General features: G+C 41.4%; 2 protein-coding genes across 2 annotated transcripts; both read right to left on the minus strand.

Annotated features, from left to right (window-relative positions):
- Window positions 1-1779: 1779 nt before the first annotated feature.
- On the minus strand, window positions 1780-4604 carry LOC120111880. Its single transcript, XM_039129976.1, has 2 exons — window positions 4515-4604; window positions 1780-3656 (listed from the first exon to the last, which is right to left on the minus strand). Exon 2 carries the CDS (start codon window positions 2509-2511, stop codon window positions 2065-2067), a length of 447 nt encoding a protein of 148 aa, XP_038985904.1. The 5' UTR covers window positions 2512-3656; window positions 4515-4604; the 3' UTR covers window positions 1780-2064.
- A 38-nt stretch (window positions 4605-4642) lies between these two features.
- Window positions 4643-9496, minus strand: LOC103709408 (70 kDa peptidyl-prolyl isomerase-like). The gene is made up of 13 exons (XM_008794722.3): window positions 9105-9496; window positions 8861-8947; window positions 7052-7312; window positions 6889-6963; window positions 6722-6802; window positions 6426-6620; window positions 6259-6348; window positions 5996-6171; window positions 5788-5910; window positions 5543-5689; window positions 5325-5452; window positions 5121-5241; window positions 4643-5009 (listed from the first exon to the last, which is right to left on the minus strand). The coding sequence occupies exons 1-13, from the start codon at window positions 9289-9291 to the stop codon at window positions 4956-4958; spliced, it is 1725 nt and encodes a 574-aa protein (XP_008792944.2). The 5' UTR covers window positions 9292-9496; the 3' UTR covers window positions 4643-4955.
- Window positions 9497-18342: the final 8846 nt, after the last annotated feature.

Below are 18342 nucleotides of genomic sequence, written 5' to 3' on the forward strand. Positions count from 1 at the left end.
TAAATTTTTAATTTAAAGATTTTTAAAATTTTTTAAAAATAAGAAAAAAATTGAGAGAGATATAGAAATATTGATAATAAATAGAAGATGGGTAATCAATCCAAAAAGAATACAAGAATATTGATAGAGGCTTACAAGAAGAACCAACCGCTCCATCTCCTGGCCCAAAAGACTCATGTCATTCGCCGTTGCTTCACCAAGAACCAGAATAGCAGGCTACCAAAAAATTTTGTTTCCCTTGAAGCAGAAGTAAAGCAATAGATAAGGTGATGGTTGAGACAAAACGAACTGTCTATAAAGTAAAACAACAATGGCAAAGTAAGGATCTTTAAAATGAGCAAGCAACCTGACCTGATATATGATACATGCACTCATCATTAATATAGGGGGCTCAGGGATATAGATACAATGTTATGAGTAAATTTTCGGTCCACAAATTTATTTGTGGTGCTTACAACTTATTTCTGGAAAGAAGTATAAAAAAAGACTCTTTGGAGTCGCTTTTATCTTATTTGTCTATTTTGTTTGTGGGATGAATTAGGTTGGATCCCTGAATTTATTTGACCTGTTGGTTATAGACGCAGATATTGGAGCATTATTGATATATGTATGTTTACATCTATCATCTTAATCACATGGATTTGATGCAAAGCTGGAACCTTCAATTCCATACTTCCGGTTGATCAAATTCTTCATCCACGACTTCTAAATGGTGGGAGTGAAACGGATATAGAGTAGATTAGATTTTTAGTTAAAGAGGAGTTTTCTTTTTGTTTTTTGTTGATTTATTGTTAATGATGTGAGAATAGAATAGCTGATTCATTGGAGTTGTTGCTCATACTGGTATTGAAGATTTTGTGTTGTTGAGGGGGATTGGATTTTATAGTTTATGCACTCTGCTCAAAGATCAAAGAGCTGATCGTTTTCAACTAACATTGAGAGATAAGTTAATCATATACCTAGTAGCCAAGCCTGGATCCGATTGCCTCTGCCACTGTTGGATTGGCATGGATCTTGTTACCAGGAAGCAAGCCATTGATAGAAGCTCCTCTGTTGGATCAAGCGCTTACCATCATACCAAAAGCAATTGTTATTAGTAGAGGCGCAACTTTATTTCCTTAAGCCGAGGCTGACCACCGCAGAGCACCTCCCACGGCTATCAACGACAGAGCAGAGCCACGTACTAAGCGACAGGTGGGCAGGAGGGGCTTCGCAATGCGTCCCCATAAGCGTATCGGCAGGCTGGGCTGTCAAGCATTGATGCCACTATGTGGCCTCCATAAGCCACACATGGCAGCAAACCCCTTAGGGGAGGCTTGGAAAAATCCCAACAATCTCCCCCCCCCCCCCCCCCCCACAGCGACACCTTGGGGGTTCGAATCTGCAACCTCGCTCTGATACTACTTGTTAGATCAAGCGCTTATCACCATACCAAAAGCAATTGCTGTTAGTAGAGGCGCAATTTTATTTTCTTAAGCCGAAGCTGACCACCGCAAAGCACTCCCCCACGGCTATCAACGGCAGAGCAGAGCCCCGTACTAAGCGATAGGTGGGCAGGAGGGGCTTCACAATGCGCTCCCATAAGCGCATTAGTAGGCTGTGGCAAATTTCTACTTGGTACATCAAATATAACTCTGTAGCAAATTCTAGTTCTTCATAATTAAGAAATCTAACTTAAACTCCAAAAGACAAAGGACCGATCGAGATTGAGGAAGATGAGGCACAAGAGTTTATCAAGCTTTTTCTTGTGTAGGACACCTTTAGCAGGAACTTAGGATATATATATACACATGACATATATTTCACTTCAAATATTTCTCCGAGAAATTCTTGTTTCTCAAAGTAACAAAAAAAAATGTAGCATATCCAAGCATGAAGTATGTAAAGACAAGGGTATGAGTTTCATATAGCAAGCAATTGGCAGATTTAGTATATCATTGCAGTGAGATATTTCGGTTTTGTAGCGTACAGAACTATCGAGGAATGTAACATGAAGCAAATTTAGGATAACTAAGAACTACAAGATACATAAACAAGCTATTCATTAAAGTTGTCATCAACCGACTATCGGAATATGTCATCAATCGACGGCATAGAGATGTCATCACGAAGTGACCCAAGTAATTCGGCCATCTCCTCAATCTCCTCGGCCTTCTCACCACCAGCTTGCATAATTTCTTCTCCAAGTAATGCGGCCCTCTCCTCAGTCTTCTCACCACCAGCTTGCATAATTTCTCTCTCAAGTAATGCAACCATCTCCTCAGTCTCCTCTGCCTCCTCACCACCAGCTTGCATAATTTCTCCTCCTAGTAATGTGGCCGTCTCCTCAGTCTCCTCACCACCAGCTTGCATAATTTTTCTCTCAAGTAATGCGGCCATCTCCTCAGTCTTCTCTGTCTCCTCACCACCAACTTGCATAATTTCTCTCCTAAGTAATGCGGCCATCTCCTCAATCTCCTCCGTCTCCTCACCACCAGCTTGCATAATTTCTCTCTCACGTAATGCAGCCATCTCCTCAATCTCCTTCGTCTCCTCACCACCAGGCGTAATTCTCGTCCAAGTAATGCGGTCATCTCCTCGGTCTCCTCCATCTCTTCACCACCAGCTTGCATAATTTCTCTCAAGTAATGCGGTCATCTCTTCAGTCTCCTCACCACCAACTTGCATAATTTCTCTCTCAAGTAATGCGACCATCTCTTCAGTTTTCTCCGTCTCCACACCACCAGCTTGCATAATTTCTCTCTCAAGTAAGGCGGTCATCTCCTCGGTCTCCTCACCACCAGTTTGCATAATTTTTCTCTCAAGTAATGCAGCCATCTCCTCAGTCTCCTATGTCTCCTCACCATCAGGCATAATTTCTCTTCCAACTAATGCGGCTATCTCCTCGATCTCCTCCGTATCCTCACCACCAGCTTGCATAACTTCTCTCTCAAGTAATACGGCTATCTTCTCAGTCTCCTCACCACCAGTTTGCATAATTTCTCTCTCAAGTAATGCAACCATCTCCTCAATCTCCTCTGTCTCCTCACCATCAGGCATAATTTCTCTCTCAAGTAATGCGGCCATCTCCTCAGTCTCCTCCGTATCCTCACCACCGGCTTGCATAATTTTTCTCTCAAGTGATGCGCCCATCTCCTCAGTCTCCTCCGTCTCCTCACCACCAACTTGCATAATTTTTGGAGAGAAGGTAATGATGGAATCCTCAGCATCAAGTCAAGGTTAGCTAGCCTTGACACTTGGTTGGACCTTCTTCCATCGTCTCCACATGCACCGGAACGGTTGGGTCAGACTGCGGCAAGGTGTCATCAGTGAGCTGATGTATTTGGAAGAAGTCATCAGCAATGTCTTTGGAATATTTGGCTCCTCACCAGCATATTATGTACAGGAGCAACAATCAATGGGCATGCCCGACACATTGACGAGCAGTGATAGAATATTGTCTGGCAGCTGAAGAATTTGACAATGACCGGCAATATCCTGGCTGGGTGCACGTAAAGTGAATCAATAGTTTGTGAATCTTCCATTCTTCTCCTTTTTGCTTCTGGCTCCGATGGAGCGTTGTTTACTGATTGTATTTCAAGTAAATCTTCCTATGTCACATAAATCTTGCCAGCTTTCGATGTTATATAGATCTTACAGATGACCCAATCATCTAGCTGCAACCAAGAAAAAGAATGGAGGAGATATAGTTTGAAAAGAAAAAAAAATCTATGTCCAATATCAAGAAATCAGAAGCAATAAGTAATATATTAGCTGTCAGGTTGCATGGGCATGAACAAGGGCGTGCCTTTTATATTAGCTGTCAGATGGGAGAAATAATTTTCCTTTTTCTGTTCATCAACTGAACATCTTTACTTGTCAATCTAAACCAAGCTGTGACCAGTCCATGACTCATTGCATTATTACCTCAATGTATAGGGCAATTTCTAAACTAAGTCTTAAGGACTTTGTCCGATCAGTCTCTTTTTTAAAAAGGGCTGAATGGTAATGCACTTCATCTTCGGAAAAGTCTCCAGCCCCTGCACATTAATCTAAAATCTAATTGTCCAAGCGACCGATATTACACCACGGCGTTGTTCTTTAACTTTCTCATGAGATGCTTCAAGATAGATCATGTCTGATTTCAGATTATGCGCTTCAGAAAATACTTGGCCACCGAGTCCATGGATCCCCATCAACCATCCCAGTTAGACATTTTTTTTAAGGTATACCTTTAAATTTCTTCAAAAAGCTTTCCCGTGCCCAATGTTCTTTGAAAATCAACCGAGCCAATTATAATTATTTTAAAACCAAAAGAGAATTAACATAAAGATTGCTTCATTATCATGAGTTCTTGGCAGTAATCTTAGTTTTGCAAAATAATATGACAGAAGCTCATTGTTTATTTATATAGGAAATTAGCTAATCGAGTCTGGACGGATATCTATTCACAAGATTTGAGTCCAAGCATGCTCAAATCTAGAAAATAATTTTAAAAATAATAGAATAGTTAAAGGAGCACCAAAGATACAAACCTGTGCCAACCTAACCATGCACGCTCGCGAAAGGATGAACCATGCACCATAAGCTTCCAAACTAGTTACAGCTTCAAACAAAAAACCATGAGAGATGCTATTGGCTTGAGTGGGATCCTTAGTCAGTGTGGATAATAAATATAAGCAGCCACTCCCTAACTTTTATAGAATACCCAGAAAGACGTTTATCCACATTTTTAATTTCTTAGTGCTCATAGATCTATTTGACTGCCGGAATGGAGCCAAACCTAACAGCACATTGTTGACCCTGAGAATGTCAGTTGCAGAGACCAGACCCTCCCACTGAGCAATTTCTGTGTCCTCGTAATTAAGAAATATGACTTCAACTCCAAAAGATGCAGCTTGCCAAGCCAGAAAAAAGAAAAAAGAACAAAAAAGAAGCCACACCCACACAGATACTGACTCAGCTTCATTTTAAACTCAAGCTGCACCGTCAATGCTCATGGGCTCTGCCTCCGGCTTTGAAGCAGACTTCTGCAATCAACAAAAGTAAAAGATCTCAGAAATGCAGCTATATGCACAATTAATGAACTATCAGAAACAGGAGTCTAAGCATAGAAGATTTTCCCAGTTTTAATGCCTTACATTGGCTTCCGCATGTTCTAATTTGCTCATCTTGGCAAACATGTTTCCATAGAATTTGGCATCTTTCTTGTTGTACTCCCTCACCTTCTCCTTCAGAGTCTTGTATTCCAACTTCACATCCCTAAGGACACAAAGTTGTACCATAAGCATCGTCGCTTATAATAATAATCAGAGGATGAAGCAGATTTTTACCAGGATGCATACCTATTGTCTGGATCAATTTCAAGAGCTTTCTTAATGTCCACCTCTGCCAAATCCAAATCAGCAAGCTGAATATAAGCTTGGGCCCTTCTATACAAGGCTTTTACATTCCTGCTATCAAGCTCCAATACCTATAATTTTCGCAATGTTCACATATTCAGAAGAAAGACAAAAATAAAAGAACAGATTCCACACAAATTCTTGGTGGTAGGTTGTAATACCTTCGTGCAAAGCTTCTCTGCCTGCTTGTAGTCTTTGAGCTTAAGCTTGCAGGCTGCGTTGTTGAGGTTACATGTAATCTTTAGCACTTTCGATTGCTTCTTTTCCTCATCACTAAAAGAGCTATCATACTCGATGAACTTCGCCCCCTATATGAAAATTATAAAGGACAACGAAATCATTAATCTGTGACAAGCAGGCTATAAAGAAGTGCATTCCTTAACAAAATACTGAATATAACAAGTACCTTTTCATATCTCTTGGAAGCTCTTACATATTTACCCACTTTGAATAGTGCATTTCCTTCTTCTTTCTTCTTACCAGCTGCTTCAATCTTCTCTGCGTTGTTCATGTCCCAAGACTCCTTCTCCTGAAAACAAGAAGTTACATTACTCTCCAGACATGATACACACCTGCTATAACAATCAAGCTATTGGAAACAAGATCAAGCATACCTTCACAAAGGATACAAGCTCAACCTCGTAAGTTACCGTGGAGTTTGGTGGAACCACTGCAAGATCTTGCTTTGATTCAGTGGAACAGAAGGCATACTCAGGTGGAATTGTGATAAGAGCAACCTCCCCCTTTTTCATGGTAATCACAGCTTGGTCAAGACCATCAATGACTTGTTCTGTCCACAAACAATGCAACAACCCTTGTTATCGTGTTAACAAGATAAAGAAAAGACAAATGTCTAGAAAAAGGAAATAGGTTTTACCTTCATCAGTCTTGAACTCAAATGGCACTTCATCATCATAACCCTTCTTCACGAACACTGTACCATCTTGAAGCTTCCCAATCAATTTCACTGACATCACAATCAATCAATATTAGAGAGTTCAAATATATGACAACATATAAGAAAACACTGAAATAAATTATCACCTGTCACAACTGCACCATCATTTGGACGTTCATATCCCTCTCCTTCCTTAAGAATTTTCTTGAGGATCTTCTTATCATCCCCTATCTCTGTAACAGTCTTCCAAGAGACTAATTCAAGCTCCACACTAAGGGTAGCATTTGGTGGCACAGCACCCTCATCACCAGAAGCCGGTCTACCCTTCTCACCAAATGCATCTGTCCACAATAAGGATTTCATAATGAAGGTGCTAAAAATCAGAATTATTTTGTGGCTAAGAACAGAAGGGAATTCCAAATTACCAGTGTTACAGACTTACATTGTGGCTTCACAGTAAGCAGCACCCTTTCAGCCTTCTTCATGGTTTTCACAGCTTTAGCCAGTGCAGGACAGAAAAATCCTGGCTCCAAAAACGTATTCCTGTTAGCTTACTATAATTACAGCATACTATCATACTTTATATGGACAGCAATGAATAATACCTACCATCTTTGACAGTGAACTCCACTCCCTCAGCTTTCGATACTACAGTTCCATCCTCGAGCCGGGCCTCATATTTCACTACATTTATAGTAGAGAATTGTTAATTTCAGGGCAAAAGGAAGATGTGTAATTGAATTGACAAGAAATTTAGGGAAATATAATATACCAAGTACTTCATCAAGATCTTTAGGATTCTCCCATTTTTCTCCTTCTTTCAAGATCTTCTTCATAATGCCTCCATCTTTGCATATGTCCTTAACACTCGACCAGGAGAGCAGTTCAACATCAAACTGGAGTGTGGCATTGGGTGGAATTGTGGGAGGAGAGCCAGATTCACCATAAGCTAACTCAGGAGGGATGGTGAAGACGGCATTCTCACCCTTCTTCATCGTCTTGATACCTTGATCCCATCCCTTTATCACATGGCCTGGAATAGTTAAAAAGAAAGCATTAAAGATTTTTTTTTCTTTTTTTCTTTTTTGTTTCTCTCTACATTTTCCAGAATAGAACTAGCATTTCAACAAAAAATACTTCAAGTTGGAATGAAAAACCTACCATGGGATAAGTATTACAACTCCAGCATAATTAGCAAAATAATAATAATAATAATTTTTGGAAGCTGCATTTTCTAATGTTTTTATCCCTCAAAGCAAAGGTAGAACAACAGCACGTACATTTGTTTGGAGTAATTATAAAAGATAAGAAATGTGGAATGATTGGCAGGAGCCTTATGAATAAGTGTTCATAATTGTCACTGCATGCCAACCAGATATGACGTAGGTAATTAAATCCTTAAAATCTAATCTTGTAGAATCTTCCTCTTGCTCTAGCACCTGATCGCTTACAAATTTCCCCTCACATAAACATTTTTCAACTATAGAAAATTGCATGCTTTGTTGTTTACTTACAATCATAAAACATGGATCTAAATTAAGCATCTTTTAAAAAAAATCACCAACGAAACTGAACTACCTTTTTTTTCAAAAAAGGGACTTTGCATCTTACATAACACTTCTTTTATTGGGGAGACCCAGGCAGAAGAAGAACACATGATGCTCACACCAGGAGCCATTTAGAATATTAATAACATAATATAGTACTTTACTTAAACGCCCCTAATCTTCGCATTATAAACCTGTTGCAAACTCTGTTACTATATCAGGCACCAGCTCCCTGGTTCGGACTTTAGCCAAATAAGATAGAGAACACAGTACATTCTATGCTAACCATCTGTCATTAAATACTAAATTTGCTCATGAAAGTTCAGATGATTACAAATTATATCCAGGAAAATGACATGCTAACCAAGTCATATCCCTAACTAGTCAAAACCCGACATAATACCAGTTTTTCTGGAGGCTTAGATGGAAATTTCACCCTCAAAACACAACGAGTAATTTGATTGGACCAGATTCAGTACATGTATCAGCATTTTTTAAATGAATGAATACTGACAGGTATGTAAGAGAATAGCAATTAAAAAAACATCCAGTACGTCTAATCCTCTTTCCTACCAATTCATCAAACCCATGAAGGATTATACTTAATTCCAAGAATAAACATGTCATTTGTTAATGAGAAAATAATTACCATCTATCTTTATTGCCGTAAGTTTAAGCCTGTTTCCAATAGTTACCGAATCAAAAGATATCTGCCCACCCAACTGTAGCTTCCCTCTTTCTTAACTAAGCTTCTAAGAAGATTGTCTTATAGGTACATCTGATATACTTAACATTATCCACGCCCACTAAATCGTATAAATAAATCTTACATTCATTTCTCCATTTCACAAGCATCATCCAATCCATATCGAAGGTATTGAATGCACACATAACTTTTCAGTTAAGAAAAAAGAACATACGTTCAAATTCAAATCTTTTCTTAAAAATTGTATATGTCCTCCTATCAGTCCTAACACTCCGAAGATTAATCAAATAGAAATCCAACCAACAAAGAGAAGAGAAATCAAGTCCACCTTGTCCAAGCTTAAACTTGAATGGCGCCCCCCGATCGCGGCTCGAATCAAACTTTGTCCCATCGAGTAGCGTTCCAGTATAGTGCACTGCAACCCAACACCTCAAAGATCAGATTTTTCCTCCAAAATACTTCGAGCATACCTTAAATAAACCACATCCACATCCCAAAACCCCCGTCCAACCCAAAAAAAAATGTAAGAAAAAAGAAAGATATTCGGATCCAAGATAGCTTTTTGACTATACCTTCGACCTCGTCGCCGACCTCGGGGGTGTCCCGGCCCTCGCCATCCTTGACGATTTTCTTCTTGAGGCCCTGCTTCCCGATCTCCTTCTCCTCCCCAACCTTGATGATGGGGCTCTCGTCGGCAAAATCCATGGCGTCCTCGTTCATCATCTCCTCGCCCGCCGGCAGATCGAAGTCCTCCTCCATATCTCCACCTCCAAACCTCTACGAATTAGAAAGAAATCAAAGCAAGACAGAGCAACGAATGGGGATTTGTTCCAGGGCGATTGGAATCGATTGAGCAAGAAGAAAGGAACAGCGAGAAGGGTTTCTGAGGGTCGGAGGAACAGGGCCTTGCAGCCTTCTTCTAGAGAGTTCGAAGCGGAGACAGCGAAACGAAGGGCCGTGACGCTTCTAGAGAGTGCCCTTTTTTGAGAAAATTTATGGCTTCGATTTTCATCCCGTTACGACTTCCACGTGTGCCGGGTGGTACGCCGTTTTCTCTCTTACACCGGAATACACTGTGCTATTTACCCAATCAAACTTTTGACTGAGTTTTAGGTTTATGAATAATGAATAAAGTTTCACTAATTCAATTTCATTTAGTAAAATATTTTTTTTGGATGCTCCAATGATATAATAACAAGGAGAAATGCTTTTTCATATTTTACATTAAAAGAATTTAGAAGTTTTTTACTTGCTTGCTTGCACTTATTTTTCTTTAACTTGGTGAAAATTACTTATGAGAGAGGAATCCATAATTTTTGCTTATTAAAGATAAATAAATGCCCAGTGAGCAATTTCGTTCATATATTCTAGTTAAAATCATGTGGGAACAATATAGAAGTAGTTAATAGAATTATCTAATCATGTTACAAGAACTTCAAAAATCTAATTTTGTTACAATAAGTTGGATAATATTTTAATTGATATAGTGACTTATATTTAAAAAGTATTACCATATGAAAATGAATGATTAATGAAAGTATTAAAATTTTGAGCATGATTGTTGCTATATGAATAGTAGCTTCTTTAATAAGATAGTCAAAGATGGAGCTGAATATTTTCTCCTAAAGGGTCTAGCATGATGTAGAGCCAGAAGATAAGTATAACTATAATATAATCTTCGAATTTTATAATAAATATATAAGTATACCTAAATTTTAGATTTATTAAACAAAAAATTGAGTATTTCATAGTTTTTTCTTAGAAAAGTAGGAATTGGTTCGTTAAATGGAACAAATAAAAAATAACTAACTTAAATGGAGAAAGATCAACTATTTTGGATAGTGGAAATTAGAATAAACTTTACGTCATAGCTAACTATAAAAAAATAATATTAATAAATTTGGATGATCATATCTTGTGGAAGCACGAGTACAACGTATCTAGGATTTTGGGTTGAATCACTTACTCAATCCTACTTGGGAGCACAATCATGTACCGAAAAGCACACACTTGCCATAATACAAGTATCCTATAGCTTTTTGGAGTAATGATAAAAAACTTTTTGGATTTCTTCATATGCCTTGTCACTCACTTGGCTTGGTTTTTTAGATTTTTGATTATCTCAATACTCATAATATGTGCGTGATTTACCATATACTCTCGAGTTATAGCTCCCTATTTATAGAGGTAAAAGTTCTAATCATCTCAAGCAACTAAGTTGGAGCCAAATTCTATCATTCACAGTGACTGAAGTAATGTTAGACTCTATCCTTCCTCAAGATGGTAACTCTCTATCTTGTTAAGGTCCAATATCCAAAGTCCAATACTAACCTTAAAAAAAATGAAAAAAAATAAAATCAAAATTACAAATATATCATCAAAAATTATTGATAAATTTTATCCACCTTGCATTTCCTTGTTCAAACATATTTATAGTCATCCATATCCTTCTCCCAAGTTGTTTTCCTTCTAATATGGTTGGTTGGGTGGATTTTTTCATGGATAAAGAAAATTCTTGTTTCTTTGTTTTGAATAAAAGGTACAGCTAAATTTTAATAAAATTAGGACCTATTTGTACCCAAAACTTAATCATCGACAAACTACAATAAATAATAAAAAAAATAATAAAATTAGGACCTATTTAGAAAGGAGATGGAGGCAATTTTACCCCCTAAATGATTAAGAAAATGGCCATTGCTATAATAAGTATAACCCTATATGTTTTTTTGCAAAAAGAATGACATTATTTAGGTGGATTTGTACATAGGGATAAGATAGGATTATTGATGCAGGACGGAAGTACGGATTGAAATACAGAGAGAAAGAGGAGAGGAAGAGGGGAAGAAGAAGGGAAAGAGGAGAAGAGGAGGAGGAAGAAGAAGACCAATTTTCATTCATTAATTCATTAAAAAAATTAAGCAAATGCTTGCCCTATATATGTAGGGCCACCAAATATCAAATAAGTCCCTATGAAGAAAACAACTCAGAAGAGGCCCTCAAAAGACAATATGCAAACTAATCCTACCCACATAAAATAAATAATAAAAATGACATCAATCAATCCAGCCACAACGAGAGTGGCTGGACCGTCTTCCTGCGACAACCATGATCCGGCAAAATAATCAGTCCAGTACTCGTGTCCGCACCAACTCCCCTCGGGTAAGAAGAAGTCGACCCCGATGAATGACTCTGGTAGTACTCCAAAAGATCTGGATCAATGCGCTGTAACTCCGCACGTGTAATCCATGTAGCATCAGACTCCGGGCGTCCTCGCCAACGAACCAGAAAACGCTGAACACCCCCATCACTGGTAGAAACAGTCTGCTCATCTAAAATGGCATCAATATATTCTTTTTGTGCTGGGGGTAAAGCTAGAGTGGTCGGGGATGGGATGGAATCAAGAATAGGAGTATCATCAAGCTCAAGTGATGGCGGAGCGAAAGGATCAGTAGGAATAGAAAGGGAGCCCTTGTAAGCAACCAAATCCTCAATATTAAAAGTGGAGCTAATACCAAAATCAGAGGGAAGATCAAGAACGTAAGCATTAGTACCCACTCGTTGCAATACCCGAAAGGGCCCAGCACTACGAGCCTGCAGTTTCTTGACGGTTCCAGATGGAAACCGCTCAGGCCGAATACGTATCATAACATAATCCCCAGTTTGAAATGTTTTATCTCGCTTATGAGAATCAGCTTGTAGCTTATATTGAGCATTACTCATATGAATGCGCTTGCTAATTTCCTGATGCAGATTATGAATGTGTTGTGCAAATGCATGTGCAGACTCAGAAATGCGAATATGGGGGGACATAGGTAAGAGATCTACAGGTTTGCGAGCTTTATAACCATGGACCACTTCGAATGGACTCATCCCAATAGATCTATTGACCGACGAATTATATGCAAATTGGGCGACAGGCAGAATAGAATCCCAGTTACGATTGTGATCCCCTACTAGACTACGCAGAAGGTTACCTAGACTTCGGTTGACGACTTCGGTTTGGCCATCGGTTTGAGGATGATAAGCCGTAGAAAATTTAAGTTTGGTGCCAACCAGATGCCACAAGGTTTTCCAAAAATAGCTCATGAAGCGGACATCCCTATCGGAGACAATGGTTTTTGGTAAACCGTATAACTTAACAATCTCATCAAAAAATAGCTTGGCTACTCGAGAGGCATCAGAAGTTTTGGAACAAGGGAGGAAGTGGGCCATTTTAGAAAAACGATCCACAACCACAAAAATGGAGTCATGTTTCCGAAATGTGCGAGGAAGGCCGAGTACGAAGTCGATACTAAGGTCAAGCCAAGGGCGATCTGGGACAGGTAACGGAGTGTATAGGCCAGTATTTTGTTTTTTGTGCTTAGCTAGTTGACACGTGCGACACTGTCCCACAATTTTAGCAACATCCCGTTTCAAACTTGGCCAAAAAAATTGACGTTCAACTTCTTCTATGGTCTTATCACGGCCAAAATGTCCAGAGAGACCACCGGCATGTACTTCCCATATCAAGAAATCGCGCACGGAAGTGCGCGGAACGCAGAGCTTGGAAGCTTTGAACAAGTACCCGTCTTGTAGATAAACACCATCAATCAAAGGTCCTTGTCCATCAGCAAGGGCATTATAGAGTTGGCCAAAATCTGGGCAAGACAAGTAATCGAGCTTAAGTCTATCAAAACCGGTGATGGAAACAGACATGGCGGACAACAGAGTTACTCGACGACTTAACGCATCAGCAGCTTTGTTCGCAGCACCTGACATATGCTTGAGGACAAAAGTGTAATCCTGGAGGAACTGAACCCACTTGGCATGTCGATGATTAAATTTTTTCTGGGAATTAAGAAAACGAAGTGCTTCATGGTCAGAATAGAGAACAAATTCATTAGGAAGGAGATAATGTCGCCAATACCGTAGGGCCTGGACTATGGCATAAAATTCTTTGTCATAGGTGGAATATCTTTGTCTAGCCTCATTCAGCTTTTCACTAAAATAGGCTATAGGATGACGTTCATGACTAAGCACACCACCTATTCCTAAGCCAGATGTATCACATTCCACCTCAAAAACTTTGTTAAAATCAGAGAGTCGCATAACTGGCGCTTCCGTCATTTTTTTTCTTAATGTCATTAAATGCTTTAGCGGCTGCGCGTGTCCACTGAAAATCACCTCGTTTAAGACAATCAGTGATAGGTGACATAAGTGTACTGAAGCCCTTAATGAAACGACGGTAAAATGTGGCCAGGCCGTGAAAACTACGGATGTCAGTAATATTCTTAGGTTCAGGCCATTCAACAATTGCGGTGATTTTCGCAGGATCAGCAGATAAACCCTCAGAGGAGACTATATACCCTAAGAAGTTTACGTGAGTAGTGAAAAATGAACATTTCTTAAGGTTAGCATAGAGGCTCTCGTTGCGTAAAGTCGTACAAACTTGCCTTAAATGGCCTAAATGTTGCTCCTTAGTTTGACTATAAATAAGGATATCGTCAAAGTACACGACTAAAAATTTGCCCATAAAAGGCCGGAGTACTTGAGTCATCACTCGCATAAATGTACTTGGAGCGTTTGAGAGGCCGAAAGGCATTACCAGCCATTCATAGAGGCCATCTTTTGTCTTGAAGGCTGTCTTCCATTCATCTCCTGGACGAATCCGGATTTGATGGTAGCCACTTTTTAAGTCAATTTTGGAGAAAATCGTGGCACCTGCCATCATATCCAGCATATCGTCGAGCCGGAGAATAGGAAAACAGTATTTGACCGTGATTCTATTAATAGCCCGACTGTCTACACACATTCGCCAAGTCCCATCCTTTTTTGGAGTAAGAAGGGCAGGTACGGCACAAGGACTTAGACTCTCTCGAATAAATCCCTTTTGTAGAAGCTCGTTAATTTGCTTTAGAAGCTCTGCATGATCAGAAGGGTTCATCCGATAATGGGGCAAGTTAGGAAGGGTAGCTCCCGGGACTAGATCAATGGCGTGCTGAATATCACGCAAAGGGGGTAAATGATCTGGAAGGTCTTCAGGAAAAACTTTTTTGAACTCCTCGAGAATAGCGAGGGATTTAGCCGATAATGTGTTTGTAAGATGTGGCTGAAGTTCTTTAACTAGCAAGGCAAACACCGGAGAGTCCTTAAGGACGTTCCTCTCAAATTCTGTGGGGTTAAGGATATGCAGTTCCTTCCCCTTTGATTTACTCTTGTCCGTACTCTTATTTAGCGTTTTGGGCCGTAAAGGATTAAGCTTAATCTTTTTACCCTGGAATACAAAAGAGCAAGAGTTAGTTCGACCGTAGATGGTGACATCGAGATCGAACAACCAAGGCCTACCTAATATCAGATGACCTACGTCCATTGGGAGTACGTCACACCAGACAGTGTCTTTATAAGAGAGGATTTGAATAGGTACAAGACACCGTTCCTTAATGTGAATGGATGACGTGTCGATCCAGGAGACCTTATAAGGTTGAGGTTGGGACACAGGAGTCAGGCCCAAGCGGGCGACAATGCTGGAAGATATCGCATTAATGCAGCTCCCGCTATCAATGATAACTTTACAATCTTTTTCGCCGCATTTAATGTAAGTGTGGAAAATTGAGGTTCGTCTCCAGTCATCAGTCTCTTTAGGCTGGGTAATTGCACACCTTACTACATTCATAGTGGATCGGTCAGGTTCGTGGGCAATTATCTGGGGAGTAGGTCGGATACAACCTAAAGTGTGTGATTCTTCCTCGGGTTCATCTTCGACATCTTGAATATCATCTAAATTAGGCTCATAAATTTGTTCCTCCAAGTTATCTATGTCATCCTTCTGTTCATGTGCATCAATAACAAGGGTATGATTTGCACATTGGGAGGCAACATGACCAAACCCTTGGCATTTAAAGCACTGAATTCTTGAGCTTGTTTTTGGAGGTTCACCTAAAATTCCTTTGCCTTTAATATCTCGATTTTGGATAGGTGGAGAAGAAAAGGGTTTAGGTGGGACAGAACCGACTGGGGGTTTGGGTCCAGATGGTTGGGCACTAGTGGGAACTCGCCTGGTGTCAGGGCGCCTAGCAAACATAGATTTGGAGAATTGTTCGTAGTTTTGCACAAATGTATATGCTTGGTCTAAGGTGGCCACTTCACGAAGGACAAGTTCTTTCCTAAGCTCATCATTTAGGCCTCGTCGAAACCGGCTTAAGATCATACATTCATCTTCAGCTATATTACTTCGCATCATAAAGTCATCAAATTGGGCGATGTAATCAGTAGCTGTGCGGCTACCTTGTCGTAAATTGTTCCATCGATCTAGGAGGTCAGCTTGATAACTTAGTGGTAGGTATTTTTCTTTCAATTTTTCTTTCATTTCTACCCAATCTGTAATAGCAGGCTGATGTCTCCTGGCTAACAGTTGTTCAGTATTTTGCCAAAACAACTTAGCTCGACCAAGGAGTTTCATTCTAGCGAATCAGACCTTTTTCTCTTCCGACAGATTGTACCACTCAAAGAAGTGATCCATTTCGTGTAGCCAATCGGAAAAGACCTTTGGGTCAAGACGACCATCGAAAGTGGGGGCTTCAATCCTAATGCCTCGCATTACATCTTCATCAGGGTCACGAGGCTCTCTAGATTCTACGGTATGTCGGTGACCTCTATCAACAGGAGGAATGGGACCAGGTCCTCTAGGGCGAGGGTAGGCATAATGGTGACCTGGAACAGACCTATGATCAAAGTTGCCCTGCCGAACCGAACCTTGTTGTTCTAGGATTTGTTCTAGGGTATCGACCTCATCAAGATCCGGTAAATGGGGAGTACTAACCTTTTGGGATTCAATAACCCTTTGAAGTGAAGCCTCAATTGAATCGAGTCGAGCATTAACCTGGGTGGACATTGTGGTTAGGTCATGAATTTGGGCGTTGTTTGCTTGGACTTGGGCATTCGTATTTTGGACTTGAATATTAGTTTTTTGAACTTGGGCGTTAGTGTTTTGGACTTGATCATTAGTGTCGTGGATAGCTTTTAATAGGGCTTCAATTTTGGAATCCATGTCTAGGGGAAACTCAAGATGAGATGCGACACGACCACTACGTAGATGCATAAAATGAATGACCAAATGTATGAGCCGACCAACTATAAAGGTGCCTAAGTAGACCTAATGCATGAAATGAATTCACAATTGCAAAGTAAATGCTCAATATAAACTAAAACTACTCCCTAGCAAATAGTTATTGCAAACTGAAAATTAATATAATACGCAGGCCAACAAGTAGCTGCAAACAAGTAGTACCAAGTTCTCGGACTATGCAAGGTGTCACGGAGCCACATATGTCTCCTCGATTTGATCTAGCTCCACAGTTAATATTAAAGAAATGTGACCACTAGGGTGTCTGGTTGTTTTATGGACGTATGTGGTTGCATGTATCGGAATATGTGGAACGAATCACCAAGCACAAAATTTGATAATTAATGCCAACTTAAATGAACAGATGTAACCTGCGGGGAGGGGAAACAGAGTTGACCCAAACCAGATAGTGGCCTGTGCTTGCAGAAGACGTCCAAGCTGAGATGATGCTGGGAAGAAGGTCACAGCGTTACAGGGCCCGGTGGTGGTGGTCGGAGCAACTGATGGCAGGGACGGTGGAGCGGTCTGTGGTGATGGCTGTCAGAGCCGGCAGTGGTGGTGCAGCAGTCGACGGCGGCGACGGCAACGCGGCGGCGCGGCGGTGAGAGCAACCCTGCGGCGCGGCAGTGCGGCAGCAACTAGCAGGCGGCGGCGCGGCGGCGACTAACAGCGGCGAGCGGCGGCAACGCGGCGGCGCGGCGGTGAGAGCAACCCGGCGGCGCGGCAGTGCGGCAGCAACTAGCAGGCGGCGGCGCGGCGGCGACTAACAGCGGCGAGCGGCGGCACGGAAGAGCGGGGGCGGCGCGCGGCGCGGTGGTGCACGCAGCAGAGATAGCAGCGGCTGTGGAAACGGGCGGGAGCGCAGATAGCAGTGGACGGCAGAGTGGGTGGCGGAGGAGGTGGGCGTAAGTGGTGACGGCTGAGAAGGAGCGGCGTGGGATGGCAGAAACGGTGGTCGGAAAACCCAAGAAGAAATCGGGAAAATAAGAAGGGAAAGAAGAAGCTCCCGCACGTGCGTGACTTATGCGTCACGTGCGGCAATTTTTTTATTTTTTTTTTATTTTTTTTTTAACCCAAATGGACTCGGGTTATCGGGTTAACAGACCCAACCCGTTAAGACAATCCGATCCGCAATTTTGAATTTTGAATTTTGATTTTTTTTTTTTTTTTTTGAATTGGTTCGGGCTAACGGGTGATGGGTTAACGGGTCTAGATCTTACCCGTACTGTGGATCTTCTTCCACCTTCGACCGCCCGTCCGCTTCCGCCGGATCTCGCCTGGTTTTGCGGCGGTGGGTGCGGGGTGACGTTGCGCCGGTGGAGCGGGGTGCTGGTGCGGCAGTGAACGGGACGGCGACGTCCTTCACTTGGTTCCGGCCACGGTCGGTGGCAGCAAGATGCTGCCGAAACCCCGGGAAAGCACGGCGGCGACCGAAGGCGAATCGGCGGCGCGGCGAAACGGATGCGGTGGATGATGCTTGCACAGTGACAATCGGAGGAGAAATTGACGAGGAAGCCGGCTTATTTGCCTCCCGGGCTGCCTTGGGGTTTTCCGGCGACAGTGCCTTTCTTCCCTGCGTGAGATCCGAGAGAAGGAGGGAAAGAAAGGGCGAGAGCGTCGGAGGAAGCGGCGGTGGGAAGTGAGGGCGGCGACGGCGTCTTGCGAAGGCGATCTGTGGATTGATGCCGGGTAGCAGTCGACCGACGGGA

This window comes from Phoenix dactylifera, chromosome 9 (genome assembly GCF_009389715.1).
Source record: "Phoenix dactylifera cultivar Barhee BC4 chromosome 9, palm_55x_up_171113_PBpolish2nd_filt_p, whole genome shotgun sequence".
Taxonomy (NCBI): domain Eukaryota; kingdom Viridiplantae; phylum Streptophyta; class Magnoliopsida; order Arecales; family Arecaceae; genus Phoenix; species Phoenix dactylifera.

Bases quoted from the DNA above. Each gene is read 5' to 3' on its own strand.
- LOC120111880 (XM_039129976.1), bottom strand. From the start codon at position 2,511: ATGGCTGCATTACGTGAGAGAGAAATTATGCAAGCTGGTGGTGAGGAG.
- LOC103709408 (XM_008794722.3), bottom strand. From the start codon at position 9,291: ATGGAGGAGGACTTCGATCTGCCGGCGGGCGAGGAGATGATGAACGAG. The intron at 6,349-6,425 runs GTGATAATTTAT...TTGTGATGTCAG, and splicing joins TGATGGTGCAGTTGTGACAG to TGAAATTGATTGGGAAGCTT. The intron at 6,172-6,258 runs GTAAAACCTATT...GTTTGTGGACAG, and splicing joins TGAGTTCAAGACTGATGAAG to AACAAGTCATTGATGGTCTT.